At 35.5% G+C, this 23,264-nt stretch overlaps 3 protein-coding genes and 1 pseudogene across 4 annotated transcripts; 3 read left to right on the top strand and 1 right to left on the bottom strand.

The window, feature by feature from the left end:
- The first annotated feature begins 3,419 nt into the window (after window positions 1–3,419).
- On the top strand, window positions 3,420–6,516 carry LOC105173465 (interferon-activable protein). Of its 2 annotated transcripts, none has more exons than XM_011095206.3 (6): window positions 3,420–3,756; window positions 3,883–3,953; window positions 4,541–4,596; window positions 4,683–5,189; window positions 5,334–5,511; window positions 6,140–6,516. In XM_011095206.3, exons 1-6 carry the CDS (start codon window positions 3,612–3,614, stop codon window positions 6,299–6,301), a joined length of 1,119 nt encoding a protein of 372 aa, XP_011093508.1. In that variant the 5' UTR covers window positions 3,420–3,611; the 3' UTR covers window positions 6,302–6,516. The 2 variants fall into 2 exon arrangements, with proteins under 2 accessions (XP_011093508.1, XP_011093507.1); XM_011095205.3 differs by having other exon boundaries at window positions 3,421–3,756; window positions 6,134–6,516.
- Window positions 6,517–7,232: 716 nt separating this feature from the next.
- Window positions 7,233–7,922, bottom strand: LOC148785079 (uncharacterized). Its single transcript, XM_088875148.1, has one exon. The coding sequence runs from the start codon at window positions 7,672–7,674 to the stop codon at window positions 7,474–7,476; it is 201 nt and encodes a 66-aa protein (XP_088731274.1). The 5' UTR covers window positions 7,675–7,922; the 3' UTR covers window positions 7,233–7,473.
- Window positions 7,923–15,052: 7,130 nt separating this feature from the next.
- LOC105173805 (uncharacterized) lies at window positions 15,053–16,354 on the top strand. The gene has a single exon (XM_011095683.1). It carries the CDS (start codon window positions 15,053–15,055, stop codon window positions 16,352–16,354), a length of 1,302 nt encoding a protein of 433 aa, XP_011093985.1.
- A 5,988-nt stretch (window positions 16,355–22,342) lies between these two features.
- LOC105173803 (dirigent protein 21 pseudogene) lies at window positions 22,343–23,264 on the top strand (annotated as a pseudogene).

Genomic DNA, 23,264 nt, shown 5'->3' with positions numbered 1-23,264 from the left:
GATTTTTTGATCTTATATGTTATGTATTGGTTTAGTATAATGTAATATTTATAAAATTTATAGGTCGAATTATATATTTATATATATACGTGTAAATATGCAGTGATATATCATCATGTTATTACAACTGAGTAGATGGATGTATGATAAGAATCTCAAGGGAGGGCAGGTCTTACACTGGAGTTTGAGGATCGAGTTAAGACTTTTATAGAATGCGCCAAGTGTCAGTATATGAATGGAGTCGGAAGTGCAAAAACACAGTTCAAAACATCCAATGATGTCAGTTATCACTTGTGTATGCGAGGATTTATGTCAGAATATTATAATTGAACTTTGTATGGCGATGAGAGGATGTAGGAGTACTTCGATGCTGTGACTGCCCCTCAAGTGCAAGAGGAACAAAATCCCAACTGCTCATGAGGAGGTAATTATTCACACTGGGGTAATAAACAACAGATGGATTGGCATAGAGGATGGTTTTTGATGCAGTAGGGCCGGGTTATTTGGTAGGAGGTCCCGCCCTACTGATGCCGGTCCTAGTTCATATTATTAAGGTGGTGGCCCCTATGATTATCTATTAAGGTTGGCAGACCAGTTTTACGATGTAATGCATGCTGCTGATCAGCCATTGTAGAACGGTTGCACCAAATCTCAATTAGCATCTATTGTTGAGTTGGTGAATATCAAAGCGGATAACCATATTTCTGAGCAATCATAATCGAATATCTCAGTGGGCTAATAAAATATTGGCCCCCCGATACACCCTGCCGAGAGATTTCTACAGTACGAAGAAGTTGATAGAGGATTTGGGTTTACCTGTTGAGAAGATTGATGCATGTGATAATGAATGCATGTTGTAATGGAAGGATGTACGACGATTTGGAATACTAGAAGTTTTATAGAGATGCTAGGTACAACTCGACACAGGGAGAGATACCTCTGCCGCAAGAAGTCTTCGTCTGCTGTTCTTAGGTACTTATTGTTTACTCCCCGTCTACAGAGGTTGTATGCTTCAAGAGCAACTACGGAGCACATGACGTGACATGCCACACATTAAACGGAGGATAGCTCAATGTGTCATCCTTCTGATGAGTGGTTGGAAGCATTTTGACCTGACGTATCCCGATTTTGTAGAAGAGCCGTGTAATATTCGGCTGGACGTTTGCACAGACGGTTTTCCGCTGCATGGGCAATGCGGTCGTACTTATTGATATTGCCCCGTTATCATTACACTGTACAATCTCCCCCCGAATATGTGCATGAGTTTTGAGTACATGTATCTTACAATGGTAATCCCTGGTCATTCTAGTCCGAAGCATCTGATTGGTGTGTCCTTGAAGCCGTTGAGCGAAAAGCTGTTGCAATTGTGGCATGTGAGTGTTCGAATGTACGACAATGCCACAAACAAGGCATTCATTATGCGGGCGATGTTGATGTAGATTGTGGACAACCTACCTGCCTATGGATGACGTCTGGATGGAGTACCGCTGGTATAATATATGAATGTGCAGGTTTATCTCGAGTTGAACTACAAGGACAATGAGCTCCTAAAGTATTATTATTGAGGTCCTAGTGAAGAGGTGATGACGTTCCCTTGCTACTTTCGTTATAGTGGATATTAAAAATTATAACGATAAAATTTATATGCATTATATTAAAAAGTTATTTATAAACAAATTATAGAAATATATTAAATTATTCATTAAGCTTGACTTTTAGATAATATAAATTAAAACACCATATTTGATATCATCTAAAACTAAAACATCATATATTAACTAATAATTCTAATTTATGGTGAATTTTAAATATTTAGTTACAAAAAAGTATCAAAACTTACTAAATTGTTGCTTAAGTGTGTTTTCAAACAATATAAATAAAAATACTATATTTTATAATTATATAAAATTAAAATAAGTGATATATTGACTAATAATTCTAATATATGATGAATTTTTTTAATATAAACTTGATATAATATTAAATATGTACTTAAATAATATTTATAAATAAAAAATAAAAAATAATAGGTGTGAGCTCGCAAACACGAAGCATATAGATCAAGCTCGAGTCGAGCTCAAATGCAGCTCAGCCCAACTTCCACCCTATAGGACCTTGCAATATAAATATTGAAACTATGGATATGTCTAGTTAGAGTAAATTTTTATTAACAATAGTTAATAAATGATCAATCTAAAATCATTTCACATCAATAAATTTAGAAGTAAAAGGCATCAAGATATGGTACTAAAAAATAAAACATAACATACACAAAGACAATATAACAACTAAAATTGAATTAAAAAAATAAAAAAATAGTCATAAAAAATTACAAATAAAACTTGATCAATTTTATTAAAATGTAACTTTTTATAAAATTCCAAAACAAGGGATTTTACTAATTAATTTTACTATAATATTAATCATTTTATTATATTTTATTTTCGCGTAATTTTGTTCAAGTACAAGATATGAAATATAATGATTAGTAAATACGAAATACAAAAACTTAATTTTAAAAATTATTACTTTTTTAATAATATCAATTAAATTTAAAAGTGAACAACAAATAATAGACTTAAATAATTTCCTTGTCAATTAAAACACTTACTATCAATCTTTTTAAAATGATAGAAATATAAATAAGATTATTATTTCTTTTTAGTAAATAAGTGACAAATTCACCTCCAAATATATATTTTACATATGCAACACATGCCATACTTCCTAGTAAATTAAAAATAAGGGTAAATTATAACGAATTCTTCTGAAATTTAAAATAATACAAGTACACACTCGTTGTTTGAAAAATAATCAAAATTCCTATAATTTTAACGGTCGTCTAACAATTAGTTCATTCCATTAGTCCCTGTTAGATTTTTATTTATTTTTTTTACTAGTAAACTGATCAAAATACCCTTGTGGACCAAGAATTATAATTTTACTTATTTTTAAAAAAAAATCTTGAAATTTTTTATGAACTATGTTAATAATATTTTTTTTACAAATTTTCTAATTTTTTTCATCCACAACGTTCTTTATATATATATATATATATTGATTTATTTCTAACAAAATACAATAAGAGCAAAGTTACAATTTTTTACGTCTATTCAACGATTACTTAATTTTATCAAAGATCAGGACGTATTTATAATTTCAAGCAACGAGGCTTGAGGGTATTATTGCGTATATTAAACGTTACGACACTTGTTGTAATTTACTTTAAAAAAAAAAAGAAAAAGTTGAACAGAAAATTCCTTCTCCGCAACAGTAAAAATATTTGATTGAATTCCAGATCTAACCCTGAGGCACAGGTGCTGACGTAACGTACAAAGTGTAACTCTCAAAATAAATGTGAAAGTTAATCCCCTAACGGTCGAAAAGGTAAATAACAGTCGGAAATAAATAAGAAAGGGCCCTCACCCCTCATCAACGGTCCACTGCGTCGTCTCTCAAGTCTCTCACGTTCCTCTCTCTCTCTCTCTACCTCTAAATACTGCTCTGTAATCATTCTGTAATCAGGGATTTTCAAAGAGATTGTGAATACACATTTTCGTATTTGCGTTTGAGCAGCAGAGAAATTGAGCTTCTTCACAGGTATAATCTGAATGGAGGTGGCAGTAATTGATTGGAAGAGTATAGATACAAGATTTGTGGAAGACGAGTTGTATGAGTACATCAATGCGCCTAAATGGGTAGATTTCTCCGCCCCGGATGACCCCGTTGATGATGAGGCCTGGTTCTGCCGACCCAGTAAGTGAAAACACACTTCGCACCTGCCCAGATGCCGATATTGATTTTGATTTTCTTGGTTGTTTCTTGAGAGGGATGGGTTTTCATTTTTAATTCGTTTGGGGTAATCTTTTTCTTGCTGTGTAGATTGTGACCACCCAAAGACGGCTGAAGATTTCCTGAATGAGAAGCTGAGGACGCCCACTTCGAATTCTAAGGTTTCTGTTGCTTCCCTGTTCTTGATTTCTGTTTTCCAAGAAAATTTAGAAATTCCGGAAATCATGATGTTGGTATGGTCATTATGTGATTCTCAAGCTTTTTCTAGGTTTTATATACTGATTTGAAGCGAATCCTAATGCTGCTTGTAGATAGTTGAATTGATGAAGTTACTGAATGTTACACAAAAAGTTCATTCCCTTAGCATTCATTTTTACATTTCGATAATCTGTTTTTGTTTCTCACTCCTTCAAAGACTCTGCTTGTGTTCAAGCATCTGATACAGGAAGTGTTGAACTAAAGGCCGTCAAAATTTCATTCGATTTGAAGCTGTACTTGGGAATTAACTCTTTTCTTCGACAAACTGAATTGATGGGAAATCTGTATTCTTGTATTTTCCTACTTCTGTTAATATTTTCATCCAGTTACTCGTTTTCACTAACTACACACTTTTGCTTTATTTCCCAGACTAAAGAGATTGTGTCGTTTGTTAAGATGTGGCTGAAATTGTAGTTCTTGATTCCTGATATTTAAAACGATATTTGGTTTTATCCTGCTGTTGCTCATTTGTTTTCAACTTGCACTGCAGCTGCAAAGATCAGTTAGTGTATCCGATATCCCTCCATTCGGTGACAGAAACAAGAGGTATTTGACGAAATTTCCAGCACCGGACTGAAAGTTTTTATCCTCTTTATCGTTTCTAATCCGTACTTGATCATTCGTAATTACAGAGATGCAACACTGAAGAAGAGAGGGATAAATCAACCTTTTGCGACGATCAAGGACACAAACTATCATAGGGTGGTCGAAGATGGCGAAAATCAAGACCCCAATTTCTCAACTCCTCTAATTCACAAAGCTAAACTTGGAAAAGGGGCACTCAAATCAAGCACAGAGAAGAAACAAATAAAGGAGACTATGACGAAGAAGGAACAAACACCAAAGCTGAGAAGTACTTTGTCAGCAAGGAATTTGTTCTCAGGTGGGGATTTACTAAACAAGGTTGCAGAGTTTTGCAACGAGTTGAAGAAGATCGCAACTAGAACAAGAGATAAGGAGACCGCAGTTGATGTGGACAGAAACAATGTGGAAAAGCATCAGGGTAAAGATCATAGTGATGAAAATTTAGGGGTTTTGAATGATAAAGAAAAGGAAAGGAAACCATTGCTAGAGTTGCCTAAAGTGAAAAGTGAAGCAATCGAGTTAAGTGGCTCCAAGGGGCAACAGAGAAGGAAAAAGTAAAGTTTCTCTTTCCCTATTTTTTCTGACTGCAGAATATCTCTGGATTCCTAGTGTTTAGTTCAGCATGTAGCAAACAAATTCTGTGAAGAAATGAATAAATTTCAGTGTATTGTAATGTGAACTTGTATTCGTCCATGCAGAAGAAATGATGATGCAGAGAACACTCCAATTTCTGTTGATGTGAAGAACATTAAGCACCAAGAAGGAGCAGAGGGCTTGTTGCAAATCCGGACTTGTCCTCCCACTCCACAGTGTTTCTCTGCCAATCGCGGACCTCTGAAATCAACGACACCTAAGCCTTTCAGGCCCAGACCTCTGGTATGTACAAGTTCCTTAACGGATTGATCACACAATTTAGCTAAGTAATTGTTTTGTTATGGACAAATACCTCTGAAATCAACGACACCTAAGCCTTTCAGGCCCAGACCTCTGGTATGTACGAGTTCCTTAACAGATTGATCACACAATTTAGCTAAGCACACAATTTAGCTAAGTAATTGTTTTGTTATGGACAAATATAGTAACTAGCTACTCTCTCCTTAACCACTGAATTCTAGTAAAGAGGGAAAAACATGTCTGTTGTAAGGTGCTCTAGGTGAGAAGGCACTTTCTTTTTCATGCTGGGGTTTATTTGCATGTGCTGGAGGGCATAAAACAGACACTGTTTGTTAGTTGAATTCTCATGGTCGGAAGCCAAAAACCAATTCATGGTCTAGTAACCAAAGCCTTGAACACATTGACAATAGTTAAATCAGGAGGAAGATGCTGATTCTTGATAGATACCGTGTTATAAAAAGCAACACTGTTGCAGGAAGCATGTCAATAGTGAACTGCATGTCTATCATTCCCGGACATTTGTGCTCCAATCATCACTTTTTGCCACATTTAAGTACAAGATGCTGACTGGCATTGTTTACTGATTGATTCACATGACTGGAAGAATCAGGAGAGAGGGATTCTGCAGGAGCTGAAACAGATGAACAAGGAGGTGGTGAATAGGGTTGAAAGAGAGGAGAAGACCAGCAACCATGGAGGAGAGGCTGCTGAAAAAGAAGCAAGATCGTTGGACGTTTTCTGGTTCCTAAAGCCGTGCACTCTCTCAAGTTAAATCAACAGATACAACAAATCAGCCATAGAGAAACTTTGCATATATATATATAGTCAACTCTTTCATTCTTTCATTTTTTATACAATTCCATTGTCTCATTATTTCTTGATTCATTTGTTTGTTACTTAGAAAACAAAATGTTGACGAATAAAGATATGTACTGTGCTATATTCAAGCAACTTCCAGTCAATAAATGAGAATGCCTCCTTTCTGAATTTATGTTACAATTCCATTATATAATGTTGGAGGGAATGCAAATCATGAGAAACCAAAATCTATTTCTGCCTGCAGACAAAAGGAAGGAAGAAAATTATCAAAGATGTTTCTCCTCCTCCAAAAAGTGTAATTTTCTTCAGCAAAATTTGGCAGCTTACATTTGATTTCTGAAAAAGAGTCAAAGACTAGGTTCTTTCCTTTGGTAAGCAATTTCCGAAATAGCTCTAAAGGTACAAAAAATGACCCACAAACAAACTGTACATGAACACAACTGGGGAGTTCCATTCATTGATGTTGAACAATCAAAGTCATGAAAAGAAACTAGAACAAGAAGCTTGAAAGCTGCACATTTTGGAGAGATATTCAATTGCACATCAACAATTTGGGCAAGTATGTTGAATTTTCAACAAATTATCATAGGCTAGCAAGTGCAAATCCATAGATGAAGTTCCCTTACCATTCCCTCCGGCCTCCTTCCTCGGTCAATTTTGTCTCTTCTCCAAATTCCAAAAGCCCCCATTACAAGAATGAGAAACCTTTTAAATATGGATCCTAACTGCAGAGACTTGTAATATAGCATCCCAAATAGGCCAAAATCATCCAACCCTTTTCAGAAAGGACTGTAATCCCCCAAGATAACAAACAAGAAAAAGGAAAAAAAAAAAAGTTGCTGATAGGCATAAGCTCTGTAAAAATGAATGCAAAAGGGGGGACATTATATATATAAAAAAATGAAATTTTATTTCATGTGATCAAATCTACTAAAGAAACAGTACAAAATCTCACTCTTCCATTTATTATTCCCTAAACTCTTACAACAAAAACCATCTATTTTCCAACACCACCACAAGTTCAAGAACACTAAAAAAAAAAAAAAAAGGAGCAAAACTATTCACAAGGTTTCTTTCATTCTACGTGGGTTCCATCCAAACCTCTGAATCTTCAACAAAATCCGCCTAAGTAGTATTACACAGCATACAATTCAAGATCCTCCTACAAGCGTACCTTAAACGAGGATAAACCCTAACAGTATGAACACTCGTCTCCCTCCACATATCCTGTACGGCCTCCAAGAAAAGATTCAAGCTTCTGATTGGGGGGACGTAAAGAATCAGAGGGGCCGCGGAAAACGCCACCGCGAAGAACAAGTGCAGCATCTCAGCTTGAAAAATCAAGAGAAGAGATCAGTCAAAAAGGACGATCTTTATATATTAGAGACGATCTCTTTTATGGGATTCGAAAGAGATTTTGAGACAATGGAGAAAAGGGCTGAGGTTGAATTTTCCTGACTGTGTGAAGATAAAGTTTGCAATCGATTTGGAGAATTTTTCGTGGTTTTGTGCCTGCAAGAACCGCAAAGGGATTTTGTGCTCTCTTGTGTGGAGGAGTGAGTGATAAAGGACCCGAGTTTGAGCTTTGTTTTGTAATAATTATTAATAATAAAAAGTATTACAATAAAAATAAATTAAAATTATTACTTACCAATAATATTTTAATTGTTAGTAATAATTATTTAATAATTAATTTTCCAACGCAGCCCCACCAACATATAAAAATATATGTAATACAAAATGAAGAAAAAAATAAAATTTATTAAAAGAAACAATTATGGTCTAAGGAATGAATAAGAAATAAAGTGAGACAGAAATATGGAGCAGTGGGTCGAGAAAACGAAATTACAATGATGAAATTATTAACAAATATCGAAATTTCTACTCTGATTAAATTTTATTTAAGTGCATAAATAAATCAAACAACATATTTAGGTATTCACGTATTGATACGATATTTTTTAATAATTTTACGAATGATTATGTAAAAAGTATTATAGTAAAAAGAATTACAATCAGCATAGAATGTTAGTTATTGTAATTATTGTGGGTGTTTGCAGCCGTTTATGAAGCATTTATCAGCTTCAAAAAGTATTTTTACTACTGTTTAACGTATAATTTTCTCTAAAGTTTAGTCGTACCGTAAAAACAAAAGCAATTGGAACCATTTCTATTATGTATCTATGATCTATCCTCTTTTCATAATAGAAGAGTACCATTTTGGTATTTTTTATTTTTTTGGTCACTCAATTTTTTTCCCTAACACTTCTCAACTATTAATTTTATTTTTTCTTCTCTCACTCTTTTATAATATCTTTTTTAATATTTTTTATTTGTACAGATAGAGTTATATATTTTTAAAAATATTTTATATATATTTTAAATTTTACAGTAATTAATTATTCACACATATTTCAAACACACTAATTATTATTATTTTTCTGACGTTGGCTGGGTACTTAAATTGTGTGGCATTTCATAGAATTTTAGGATTTTGTAACTTATTATTTTTACTTGTATTCTATGCCCATAGAATTTCATGCAATATATATATATATATAACTATTATATTGGAAAATTAAAAATTGCATGTATATGTTGGGTGAATAATAATTTATCCCCTGTGATATTGAAAATGAGCACATTACCCTCATATGAAAAAAAAGTCGCAATTTACCCCCATGTGATATTGAAAATGAGCATATTTCCCCCCTATGAAAAAAATTACAATTTACCCCTGTACTTTTTAAAATATAGGGAGGTAAATTACTTCATTTTAAAAATCATAGGAGGTAAATTGTTGTATTTTAAAAAATACAGGAAAGTAAATCGCTATTTATTTTCTCATAAGGAGGTAATTTGCTCATTTGCGATATCACAAGAGAATTGATCGCATTTTTTTCGATATATATATATATATATATATATATATATAAGGTTATTATTTTAATGAGCCTTCAATTTTAAGATTAGCTTTCTTTTCTTGGATGCTTTTTCTTAATCTTTTTATAAAGTTAGATAGTGATGAAAAAATAAAGTAAAAAGGGTTCACAAGTCATATTCTTTTTTCTCACTTTTTTGGAGTGAAATAAAAGCCATTTGCTTTTTTGCTCTCATTGTGAATTTCATCTAAATTTGAATTTTTGGTTGTAAAGTGTCTGATTTTTTATTTGAATGTCACGAGTTTGAATTTCTTTAAGTATATTAAATTTGCCGTCGGCTCATAATGCTTGATGAAGTGAATATTATTGGAACGACTTTACTAACACATTGGTGGGGCTACAATGGTAAAGTTGAAGTACCTCAACGAACTTTGAGAAAATGAACACTTCGTAGCAGTTAGATCTTTTTACATGAAATCTATATTGAAAAATATGTTTTAGGTGAAATCTATTACCAGAATACTCCAAGAATGTTCTAGTAAATTGGAGATCGGATGCTGTGCCTCGTGAAAAAAGGAACATGTGAGAATAACACTAGGAATGTTTCGATTATATATTTTGATGCTTAACTTAGCAAGGTTGTAAAGATAAAAATATAAAGATTGTAAAAGTATTTAGGACAATAAAAGTTATACCTAAGGTATGGATGGTTATATTTATGAACATTTTCCAACTATAACGTGAATAATTGATTAAAAATCACCTTATAATTCTCATGTGTCCGTACATACACATATTCAAATCAAAGTCGAACCGATACGATCTGACTAAGCGAGACGTGAATCTTGATCAATTCTTAAATTATATAGAATTTTAGGGGTATTTTAATAAATTTCATATATCATTACGTAACCCTATATACGATCAAAATTTTTACCATTAAAAAACAAATACATAATTTCTTGAGTCGAAATTTTGGTTAATTCGTAATCAGCTGCTCAGGTTTGACTTGCACGTTTTTAGTGCCACGTTGTAATAATGATTAGGTGCATAATTATGAATCATTAATTGTTAAACAAATATATTTTATTAAACTCTTCGTGGAATGTTCGACGAGCTTCGCCACCAAACTCCTCAGAAAAATGAGAGCTCTTCTCGAAAGTTTGTTGATTGATAAAGACAAGTCAGTCTGAAATTCAGATGTTTCGCGAAGTGCATCAAGGATTATGTTACGATTTTGATTTTTTTAAAATTATTTTTAAATTAAATTATTACTGACAATTTTATAAAATAATATTTAAATTACTACTTTTAAAATCAAAATTAAAAGTGCTGTTGCTAGCGCTTTATAATACTTATAATAAAAACAAAACATTTAGACTAACAAAAAGTAAGAACTAAAACTTTTTCATTGGCTAAAAGTAATAGATTATCTAAATAATTAAAATTAAATACACAATAATTTACGAATATACATAGATGAAGTTTTTAAGTAATAAATGTAACAAGTTTCGAACTAATTAAAGTTAAATACGCAATAATTTAAAATATAATACCATTAAAAGTTTTGATTGTCTTGATAATTGTTTTGAATGAACGAATGCTTTTGAGTAACACACATAAGTCAATTTTTGTGAGCTTTTGGGCCTTATGAGCACATCTTATTGCTCTAATATTTTATTTGGCTATGTGATGTCATCTCTGGTTTAATTTTATAAAACGTCTTCGGTTATACATGTTGAGGCTGTATTTGTTGAGTACACACATAAGCCTGCACAAATGACCATTCTTAGTAGCCCAATTGAGCGTAAACCGAATTTACAATGTATACAAGATACAAGCCTTTTATGACCATTTTGTTCATGAGACCCTCTGAACCCCATTTCTAAAGGATTAGAATGACAGCTTGTGCACTGCTTTTCTATCAATATATGGTGTGATAATGATTCCTCTTAGATAAATTATATCTGGTATCACTTGTAAGGAATAAATGGAATAAGACCATTTGAGATCGAGCCATAAAGATTGTAGTCCTCCAATTAAATGTCGGGATAAAGATTTTTTCTAAAGATAGGTTAAGTACACCTATAAATAGAGTTTGTAATCCTCCGAATGCATGTTGAAAAGGACTTCTCTGGTAAGATGAATGTAGCACGCCCTCCGTAAATATATTTCATCGTACAAGAAATTTACATTTACCCCCAATAAGATAAATATTCTTTTTACTAACATATTATATAATTAAGTTTCAAACAAGTGAGTTGAGAGCCGTAGCTATGTAATCATAGAGATATTACTCTTTCAGTGAATTGGTATTTTAAGGTTGTAACGGCTAGAAATTTTACTTTTTCTTTTTTCCTTTGGTTGTGTCCACAAAAGTTGCAGTTTATTAAATTTGAAATGATGGTGGTGTCTTTAATTTGATTTAATATAATATATTGATAAAAATAAAATTTATTTTATTAGATTAAATGTAAATTTTTTAACATATAAAAATTATTTATTGAGGGATTGTTAAATTGATCGGTATCTGTTGAATACACTTATAATTTATATAAGTGGGAGGGGAAGGGGGCAGGGGCAAGGTCAGTGGCAGGGGGAAGGGGGAGGGGGAGGGGGCGGCGGTGGCCGGTGAAGGGGGTGGGGTGATGTTTTTCTTTTTATTTTTAAATAAAAAGGTATATATTATTAAAAAAATCATATATTTTATATAAAAATTAGTATTTTTTATTTAATAAATATTTATACATTATGATTATTAATACATTATATATATAATATTATATAAAAATAATTTTTCTTTTTTTTAAAAAAATCACGTCCAATCGCGAGAGGGGCGGGTGCATTACACACCTCCCTCTAAGGAAGTAAATAGCTTCAATTTTAATAACACAAAGAGGTAATTTGATATATTTTTTTCACAAAGGGATATTTTGCATATTACTCATATCACAGGGGGCAGTATGCATTTTACCCTTTACTCTTTGTAAGCCCAATCTGTAAGTCCTTGCTTGTTTACTTCAGATTTCTTGACTCTTTGCGTCTATTACAGGACCTGAAGACTAAAGCTGTCTTGGCAATAGACAATCAAATAGGAAAGCTATACATCTTTGACAGCCACTATTTTCTCCAACAACACTATTACAAAGACTAAATATTTCCTTTGATTCAATTTGTAATCTGTAATGAGTATGATATAGTAAATCACATTATGTAATTGACTTGCACTTTTGTATAGACAAATCTCATGATGCGTAAATTTCAAACCACATCTATTCTTTTTTCCTTCCATTTACATGTTCTAACTCAATTGAATATCAAAATTAAAAGTATTAGGATTGACAATGAGTCTGAGTTTTTTGTGATGCTTGTCAATCTTTTTTCAGATGTCATGGAATTATACACTAGAAATTGTGTGTCTACACCCTCAACAGAATGGGGTTATGGAACGGAAACATAAACACCTTCTCCATGTTGCTAGGTCCCTCATCCTTGAGTCTCAGTTGCCTAGATGTTTTTGGGCAGATTCCATACTTACAACCACATACATCATTAATACATTATCATCCCTAGTCCTTGAGTGGAAATCACACTATGAATTACTCCATCAAAAGCCCCCTTTCTATGCTTATACGCGAGTTTTTAGATGTCTTTGTTCTGCCTCCAACATCAGTCCCAACAAGTTCAAGTTTGATGTTCGGGCTTTTAAGTGTATCATGCTTGGTTATGCACCAGCCCAAAAGGCTTATAAACTCTATGACCTCTTGAGAAGAACACTTCTTATATCTAGGGATGTCAAATTTCATGAAGACATATTTACTTACAAATCTATTCATACTACAAATACTCCTCATTGCCCTATGCCATTAGTTTCCCCCATTGCTGACGATTCTGCGGCTCCTCATACTCCTTCCCTTCAGATAGATTTTGTGCTTCCTCCTCCATCCTCTCCTTCACCTGATCCTCCTCTACTTCCCAACTCTCCTCGCAGATCTCATAGAACATCTTATCCTCCAACCTGGATGGCTGATTTTAGTTGGAACTCCAGCACCATTGATAATCATATCATTCCTACTTCATGTTTTACTCCCACATATATTGCTTTCTTGGATGCTTATTTTACAATGCAAGACCAGATTTTACTCTCAAGTGTGCACCCAAGAAGAGTGGAAACAGGCCATGAAGGAGGAATTTGATGCTTTGAAAGACAAGAACTTGGGAGTTGACTAATCTCCTTTTGGGGAAGAAAGCCATCGGGTTCAAGTGGGTGTACAAAGTGAAGCTTAACTCAGATGGAACTGTTGCTCGTTACAAGGCTTGCCTTATTGCTAAGGGAGACAATCAGGTGGAGAGCGTGGATTACACGGAGAGTTTTTCTCGGGTGGCTAAATGTGTTACTATTAGGCTTCTTATTGCTACTACTTTTGATTGGGTCATTCATCAACTTGATATCAACAATGCATTCCTCCATGGCTATTTAGATTGAGGACATCTACATGACCATAGCTGAGGGTTGTGAGGAGCAACCAAGGCAAGTTTGCAAGCTCAAACGTTCTTTATATAGTTTAAAGTAAGCATCCCGAAAGTGGAACTAGGAGTTTACTAGAAAGTTGTTGGATTTTGGACTTCTTCAGTCCTATCATGACCATTGCTTATTTGTCAAGGGTCATGGATCTGATTTGCTCATCCTCTTTATCTATGTGGACGATGTTCTCGTTTGTGGACCTTTTCTTGCTTTGATATAGGAGGCCAAGAAATACAGGGTGATGAGGAGAATTACACAATTACCGAAATGCCCCCCTATTTTCAGCATAATTACTGTACCCAATGACTGCACCTATGACTGCGCATGACGGGACCCACTGTGCAGTTGCAGCAGCGGCGGTTGCAGGTCCGACAGAGGGTGACGTGGCGCGCCTTCACTGGAGCCACGTGTAACGTATACAGAGGGTATCGTACCAGTATAAATACCCTCATTTATGGTATTTCAAGTACGCTTTATCACCTACTTTTACCGCCAATTTATGTTCTAGTTCGATCCCATTATCTTATTTTCGACCCCACCTTTTCTAACTTAAGCATCGGAGGGCCATCGTCGAGGGCTTCTCGGCTAATCTGACGTTTGTTGTGTTCTCAGGATCCACTCCAGGTAGCTTAAAAGAGGGAGTCAGCGATCACGACCCAGCTATTCGACCTAGCGACCCCGATCCGAAAATCCTAATTTTGAGCGACCAACATCATTTGGCGCCGTCTGTGGGAAATTTGAGAACAAATTGAAAATGAAAGGGTCATCAAGACGGGATCAACCAGCAGAAGAGACTCCAAGGAAAGGAGATGAGAGGATGATACAAATGACGAGAGAAGAATTACAGCACATGATAGATGAAGCGAGCAGGAAGGCCATTGTTGAATATGAGCGCAGGACGGTGACCCCTGCTAGAGAAGGGGTTAAACGGCAGCTGTTCCAAGAGATGGAGGCGGAGCAGAGAAGAGAGACCTTGAGGGCACCTGAAAGAGGTCCCGAGAGAACCTTATCCAATGAGGTAACCAGTAAAAGAACAGTGGTTAGCAGGAAAACCGCCGCGAGACAGCCAGCTATCTCACGGGAGGAGGTGGACAGTGTTGGAAAGCAGATCGAGCAATTGGAAAAACAAATCGAGGAACTGAAGAAGAGGGGAGAATTAGTGTCGCAGAATAGGAGCTCGCCCTTCACTAATCGAATTTTGCTGGAAGTGGTCGATAATAATTTCTGATTCCCGGACTTGCCCAAGTATGACGGAAGTAAGGACCCAAGGGAGCATGTCGCTGCCTTCGACCTGGTGATGAATCTTTATGGTCAAATCGATCCGATCAAGGCAAAACTATTCGTCACTACGCTGAAGGGCAAAGCTCAGGAGTGGTTCACAAGCTTAGGTAGTGGAACTATTGATTCTTATGAGCAGTTAATTCACAAGTTTTCTTTTCATTTTGCCAGTAAGAGAAAAGCAAAGAGATCGGCGACCCACCTGTTCACGATCCGACAGCGGGAGGACGAAACGCTGAAAACTTTCATGGGGCGATTCAATAACGAAGTGTTGGAGGTACAAGATTTGAGAATCGACATGATGGTGAGCATTTTAATTCATGGCCTGCAAAAAAGCCCTTTTGCATCGGCGTTGGCACGTGACCCGCCTACGGGGACGGAGCAGTTGATGGAGATGGCCCAAAAATATATCGATGAAGAAGAAATGAACGCCATGAAGGATAATTATTGGTCCAGAGATCCGGCCAGGATGAGGGGAGAAAGATCGCGGGAAGGAAAACAACGAGCGGAAGGAGATCGTGAGCGGAAGGGACCTTACGTGCCCCGATACCACAGGTACACCCCACTAACGACCACTAGAGAGAAGGTGATGATGATGGTCGAAAACGAGGGCCTACTGCAGCGACCAGAGAAGATGCGTGATACCCGGACCAAAAGGAACTCTAATAAATATTGCAGGTTCCACAAGGATAGAGGGCATAACACGGAAGATTGCTACCAACTAAAGGACGAGATCGAACGGCTGATAAGACAAGGGTATTTCAAGCATTTGATCGACAGGATGGCAGAACCGCAAGATCGCAGTAGGTCGCGGAGTCGGGAAAGGCTCCAGAGGGATGAAGCGGGAGCGAGCGGAGCTCGAGACAATGCTCCCACTAAGGGCGTTATTCACACTATCTCCGGGGGTCCCACAAGTGGGGACTCGGGTAGAGCAAGGAAAAGATACGCTAGAGAAAATAGGTGGAAGCATGGTGAGCTGATGATGCATGTGGAGAAGCAGGAGAGCATCGTCTTCGGAGATGAGGATTTAAGTTCTGAAGTGGTTGAACAAAATGACCCTATGGTCATAAAAATGGACATTGCGAACTACCAGGTACATAAGGTGTTAATTGATAATGGTAGTTCCGTTGACATTATTTTTACTGATGTCCTCAGGAAGATGGATCTGGGAGATGTAAGACTGAAGCTTGTACGAACACCCCTAGTCGGGTTCGGAGGTAACGAAAAGGTCATCCCAGAAGGTGTACTTGAGCTGCCCGTGTCGCTGGGGGAGGGAACCCAAGAGGAAGACATGCATGGTTTCATTCCTGGTCGTCGATAGCCCATTTGCGTATAATATTGTGTTGGGACGACCAGGATTGAACAAATTTCGAGCAGTGGTGTCCACCTTTCATCTGAAGATGAAGTTTCCGACACCACAGGGAATCGGCGAGGTCAAGTGCGACCAACTAACAGCGAGGCAGTGCTACAATCTTGCTGTGAAGCAGGGAGAGTCGAAGAAAGAAAAAAGGAAGGAGGAAACAAACCGAGAGGCGGCTAAGCGAGGAAAGATGGAGAGGATTGAACCGTCGGGAGAGTACAAGGAGGTTGAGTTGATCTCTGGGAACTTTCAAAAAACGACCCGTATTGGGTCGCAAATGACTGCAGAAATGGAGACGATGATGATCGACTTTCTGCGGAGTAATAATGACATATTCGCGTGGAGTCCATCCGATTTTCAAGGTATCAATCTTGAGATTATTGTTCATAGATTAAATGTTGATCCGCAGGTTAAACCAGTGAAGCAGAAGAAGAGGGTTTTTGGGATCGAGAGGAATAAGATAATCGAAGAGGAGGTCGCCAAGTTGTTGCGTGCTGGGTTTGTTCGAGAAATCCAGTACACGACCTGGCTATCAAATGTTGTGGTGGTCCCAAAAGCAGCAGGAAAATGGAGGATGTGCACGGACTACACGGACCTTAATAAGGCATGTCCTAAGGATCCATACCCGCTGCCAAGGATTGATTTGCTGGTGAACTCGACGGCAGGATGTGCGCTCTTTAGCATGATGGACGCTTACCAAGGCTACCATCAAATTTTCATGGCCAAGGAAGATGCTGAAAATACTGCGTTCGTGACCGAAAAGGGAGTGTATTGTTATGATGTGATGCCATTCGGGCTGAAGAACGCTGGAGCGACCTACCAAAGGCTGGTTAACTGCATGTTTAAGGATCATATTGGGAGCACGATGGAAGTGTATGTGGATGACATGCTGGTCAAAAGTAAGAAGGAGGATGACCACCTAACAAATTTGCGAACAACTTTCGATATCATGCGATCTTATGGCATGAAGCTGAACCCGTCCAAATGCACCTTCGGGGTGCGGGGTGGCAAGTTTCTGGGTTACATGGTCAGCGAACGAGGCATTGAGGCAAATCCAGAGAAAATCAAAGCGATCATGCAGCTTGGATCGCCTAAATCTGTAAAGAAGGGAGTAATGATGAGGAGAATTACACAATTACCGAAATGCCCCCTATTTTCAGCATAATTACTGTACCCAATGACTGCACCTATGACTGCGCATGACGGGACCCACTGTGCAGTTGCAGCAGCGGCGGTTGCAGGTCCGACAGAGGGTGACGTGGCGCGCCTTCACTGGAGCCACGTGTAACGTATACAGAGGGTATCGTACCAGTATAAATACCCTCATTTATGGTATTTCAAGTACGCTTTATCACCTACTTTTACCGCCAATTTATGTTCTAGTTCGATCCCATTATCTTATTTTCGACCCCACCTTTTTTAACTTAAGCATCGGAGGGCCATCGTCGAGGGCTTCTCGGCTAATCTGACGTTTGTTGTGTTCTCAGGATCCACTCCAGGTAGCTTAAAAGAGGGAGTCAGCGATCACGACCCAGCTATTCGACCTAGCGACCCCAATCCGGAAATCCTAATTTTGAGCGACCTACATCACTTGGATAATTTGTTTACCATTAAAGATATTGGTGATGCCAAATATTTCCTTGGTTTGGAAATTGCTTGTTCTGACTTGGGAAATGTTGTCACTCAAACTAAATATGTCCTTAACATTATCCATATGTTGGATTGGATCGTGTTCGCTCTGCCAATACTCCTTTACCCATAAGTCTTTAAACTTTCCTCCCATAGTGATGCCATTCTTCTTGACCCTAAACCATATAGGCGTTTGGTTGGACGACTGTTTGTATCTGGGTTTCACTAGGCCAGAATCTCACTTACGGCTCAACAGCTTAGCCAGTTTGTTCAAGCTCCTTGTTAGCAACATATGGACGCAACTTTACATCTCGTGCGCTATTTGATGGGATCTCCCTCGAAAGGCTTATTTTATTCTTCTTCTAGTAATCTTTGTCTCTAGGTTTACTGTGCTTCAGATTGGGCCGCCTGCACTGGCTCTCGTCATTCTCTTACTAGCTACTGCATTTTTCTAGGTCCGACACTTGTTTCCTAGAAGACTAAGAAGTAATCCACGGTATCACACTCTTTAGCCGAAGTAGAGTATGAGATATTTTAGGGTCTATGCTATTTAAACTTATTGTGCTCACTTTCCATATACATAGAAAGAAAATATTTTTAGAGCAATCTTCAATGGCTTCCGTCTTTGAGAGCATTCTCTTTAATTTCCACAATAACAACCAATTGAATGCTAAGGCAAATAATCTATTATTGTTGCATCAATCGATTGTTGAGGGCATCTTCCGCTGCATTGCCTTCCCCATTCCAATCGATTGTAGTTCTCGAGTTCAACTTTCGAATGTGCGAAAGGCAATCACCTTCATCACAATCTTCCTGCCCTACCACCGTCTCGTGCCCTCCGTCGTGTCCAATTCAACCAGCTCCACAAGTGCATCTTGTTGCAGTCTCACGCATGACTCCTTTCTATTTTTGATTATATAGACCGCCCCGTAGTTGCTATTTCTCAAAAAATATCCCTGTCAAAATTTATTTTGACCGCTCTAGCCATCATCGATCGTTGTCACCTAATAACACCTCTCTCCATTTGCACTTCCTCGACCTGGTCAGGTGGTGCACAAGAAGGAAATGGTCCGCTTGGGAGATTAGTTCTTCAGAGCTGAAGTGGCGGCTCTTAAATGTTATCTGGTTTGGCCTCCATGCCTTAAATGTATCACACGACTGGTCGTCATCCATGCGTGCATATAATAAATAATATATTATAAATAAAAAATATATATAAACCAACACATCATGTTTTGGCTACTTATAAAATTTTAATGGCTGAAATCCTACAATTATCAAAATTTATTAGTTTAAAATTTTAAATTTGTCGTTCCTACATCATAAGTTTTTGTTTTGCTCCCCTTATATACAGGATAGTAAGTACAATTGTGTACATATTCTTTTGCCAAAACACTATCATATCTACGCGGCAGTGTTTGCATTGTCATTGACACTATACACATAATTTAAATATTTACACATTTCACATTTGCAATGTCAACATAGAAAATTATGCACAATTGCTATTATTTATTACATAATGTGTGTAAATGTTATTATAAGATCTTCATGTTCACATTTAACTGCTAAATAAACGATAATCTAATTAATGACTAAGAGACAAACAAGAAGTTATTTAAGTTACAAGTCAATGCCAATTTTATATACATTTTTTTTGTTAATTACATTTAGACCCCTCTAAAAATATAAAATTACACTTTTTAAAAAAAAAAAAATTCACTATTTACACTTGTTCTTCTTGTTAGAATCTGGACGAAAAATGCTGATGTTAACAAAAAAAAAGTACATAAATTTTCAATTTTGTCCCTCGTTCAACATTACTATAATATAATTTTATACTTATAAGGGGAAAAAATATAATAACATTAACCTTACTCCCTATATATATTACATTTATCCCTTTATAAGTGCAAAAAATACTTGAGAGTACTAAATGTAATTTTTGCTAACTTCAGCATTTTTCGTCCAAATCCTAAAAGAAGGGGGTCAGGTGTAAATGGACAATTTCAAAAGGGATGCAAGTGTGATTTTAATTTTTTCTGAGAAAAAGTATAATCGTATATTTTAAACAAAATTAAAATGTGGTTAAGGACATATAAAATTAGTCTTAATGAAAAGTCCTATTAAAAAAAAGTACTTAGTCTGCATCTAGTGGCACTACATAAAATTCCTGTACATATCAGATCTGATCAATCTCATCTGATTACATAAAAAAATATCATCAAATTGATTATATAAATTATTAGTTTTTTTAGACTATACGTACACTAATTAACTATAGATATAATTTCCTCGCTCTTTCATTTGTTTGAATCCAACTACACCCAATTCGAGCTACCAAAGCCAAAGGTTGAATTGGTGTTACTACTCCCATTTGCTGGAGGTGAGGTCACTAGAAAAAAAAAATAGTATTGATTATCATTTTATTGCTATAAATTCAAATTATGGTAAATAATTATTATTTATCATAATTAAATAAAAATAGATACAAAAATTTAACTTATTTATTATGAAAATTATTTTTGTCATGGCTATGAGCCTTTAGCTATTATGAATGTATTAGCCACACCCGCAAAAATCACAGTCAATAGCCATTGTGTAACCGTGATCAATGACTTTTTATTACGACTATTAATTTTAAATCATAAAATTTAACCATAATTAAATTTTATATTTATTATAGTAGGTGAAGGGTTTCCTATCACATTTTTTAAAACACATACAACCCTACTTTTATATATATCTATATATATATATATATATATATATGGTGAATAATAATTTACCCCCTGTGATATTGAAAATGAGCATGTTATCCCCCTATGAAAAAAATATAACAATTTACCCCCTTATACTTTTTAAAATGAAGCAATTTACCTCCTTATATAGGGAGGTAAATTGCTTCATTTTAAAAATTATAGAGGCATAAATTGTTTATTTTAAAAAATATAGGGAGATAAATTGCTATTTCTTTTTTCATAAGGGGGTAATTTACTCATTTACGATACTACAAGGAGTTGCTTGCATTTTTGCCTATATATATATATGTACAATCCTAATTTCAATGAAGATATTCAACATTTTGGTTTCATAGATGAATCACATCAATGTGTCATAGACACGTATTTTTGGTTTTAAAAAAAATAAAAAAATATGACTAAATATCACTATAATTTATGTGGATTGATATAAATAATACGTATAGTGTAATATTTTTATACAACTCTAAAGTGATTAAAAGACTTTTTACCACGATTTTCACATTATAATCTAATTTGATTATATTTTTAATTTAAAGAAATACATGTTAATCGCACATTTGTGTACATCAATGTGTGATATAAAAATATAATGGAGTATCTGTACATTAACCATTGGAGAGGTCTTGAATTCAATAAAGAATTTTTTATCACATTTTCGTATTACGTATTGATGTTAAATCCACATACGCATATATTATCTTACTTTTTAATTATATATAATACAATATAATTATATTTTTTAGATTTAAAAGAAAACTCTTATTAATCACATTAGTCTAACACAAATAAGATATAAAAGTGTAATAAAATATCCTTACTACCTGAATTCTAACGCAAATTTCTTCCAGTCCTTAAATTATATATCTTAGTCATTATAGAACATCGTTATAAATAATAGTAAAATATATAAATCTATATATTACATTAAAAAGACAAAAAGAAATAAAAGAAAATCAACTTATTAGTTTATGTAAAATTTAAAAAATTAAATAAATTGAATGCTACTTTTGTGTTTACAAAAATATGGAGTAACCTGTTATTGACAGTTGTTTGTAAATGTGGAGATCTTTTTATTTTTATATTATTGGATATATATATATATATATATATATAAATAGGGTGAATAATAATTTATCCTCCTGTGATATTGAAAATGAGCACATTATTTTCCTATAAAAAAAATATAGTACTTTACCCCCTATATTTTTTAAAATGAAGCAATTTACCTCCTTGTACAGGGAGGTAAATGGCTTCATTTTAAAAATTATGAGGAAAAATTATTGTATTTTAAAAAATATAAAAAGATAATTACTATTTATTTTTCATAAAGAGATAATTTACTCATTTACAATATCACAAGAAAGTTGCTTGCATTTTTTCCCTATGTAAATATCCAAAATGAGAGAGAGAGAGAATGGAAATAAATAAACCCAAGTCGAATTAAAACTACCGTGTAATAATGGAGAGGTTGTAATGATCATATCTCAGCACATCTGCAAGTGGGCTGGTCTCGTTTCTTCTATATATATATAAAAATTAGGCCCTTCGTATACGTTTGTTTTAGTACAACACGACGTCTGAAACATTGAGAGGAAACAACATAGAAAAGGGAATTACGAGGATATGGCAATGCTTGATATAATTCATCTGAATGGAGACATCAGCGGCAGCCAATCTCCCGAGGCCGAAGAACAGAGGTTCACAAGACTCTTGCAAGCAAAGCAAAAGGTGGCCAAACTCCACTTCTTCGTCCAGGACGCCCTGGGCGGCTCCAGCCCCACCGTCTTGGAGGTGGCGCGCTCCTCCATCACCGCCAACTCCACCACGTCTTTCGGCCAGGTCAGAGTCGTTGACGATCTGATAACGGCCGAGCCTTATCCCGACTCGGAGAAGTTGGGCCGGGCTCAGGGCATGATCACTTCCTCGGACCTGGACAAAGCAGCTCTCACTATGAGCCTCAACCTGTATTTTACGTGTGGGAAATACAAAGGGAGCACTCTTTGTATTGTGGGGAGGAACCCTTTGGACAGAAAGAACCGCGAGCTGCCGGTCGTTGGTGGAACAGGTGTTTTCCGTATGGCCCGTGGATACGCTATTTCGAATACGTATTCATACGATGTTGATACGAATTATGGTGTCCTTGAGTATACGGTTTACGTTGCGTATGTAGATGATGAAGATTGTGTTTAAGCCGATTGGATTTTCGATATCAAATCCTATCACATCGCCTATTACATTTAATATATAAATTAATGAATGTTATAAAATCTTTTTCTAAATAAATAGATAATATAGTTTTTGGACACATGACATGTACATATTGATTGAAATAGAAGATACAATAGGATGTGGAGTAGAAGATCCAACCTAGTGTTTGAGTTGTTCTAGTTGGCTAGTGTATCTGAAGTTTGATTTGTAAGTTTGTTTCCTGTCTTCGTGCAGATTCAATAATATATAGATTGGATTTTTTATTTAAA

This window comes from Sesamum indicum, linkage group LG11 (genome assembly GCF_026168435.1).
Source record: "Sesamum indicum cultivar Baizhima isolate 11 linkage group LG11, ASM2616843v1, whole genome shotgun sequence".
NCBI classification, from domain to species: domain Eukaryota; kingdom Viridiplantae; phylum Streptophyta; class Magnoliopsida; order Lamiales; family Pedaliaceae; genus Sesamum; species Sesamum indicum.
Note: the sequence above shows the minus strand (reverse complement) of the source record. Positions and strands in the feature narration are given on the sequence as shown.

Coding starts and splice junctions, on each gene's coding strand:
- LOC105173465 (XM_011095205.3), top strand. CDS start 3,612: ATGGAGGTGGCAGTAATTGATTGGAAGAGTATAGATACAAGATTTGTG. Junction 3,954..4,540: donor CGCCCACTTCGAATTCTAAG/GTTTCTGTTGCT, acceptor CTTGCACTGCAG/CTGCAAAGATCAGTTAGTGT. Junction 5,512..6,133: donor CTTTCAGGCCCAGACCTCTG/GTATGTACAAGT, acceptor CATGACTGGAAG/AATCAGGAGAGAGGGATTCT.
- LOC148785079 (XM_088875148.1), bottom strand. CDS start 7,674: ATGCTGCACTTGTTCTTCGCGGTGGCGTTTTCCGCGGCCCCTCTGATT.
- LOC105173805 (XM_011095683.1), top strand. CDS start 15,053: ATGAATCTTTATGGTCAAATCGATCCGATCAAGGCAAAACTATTCGTC.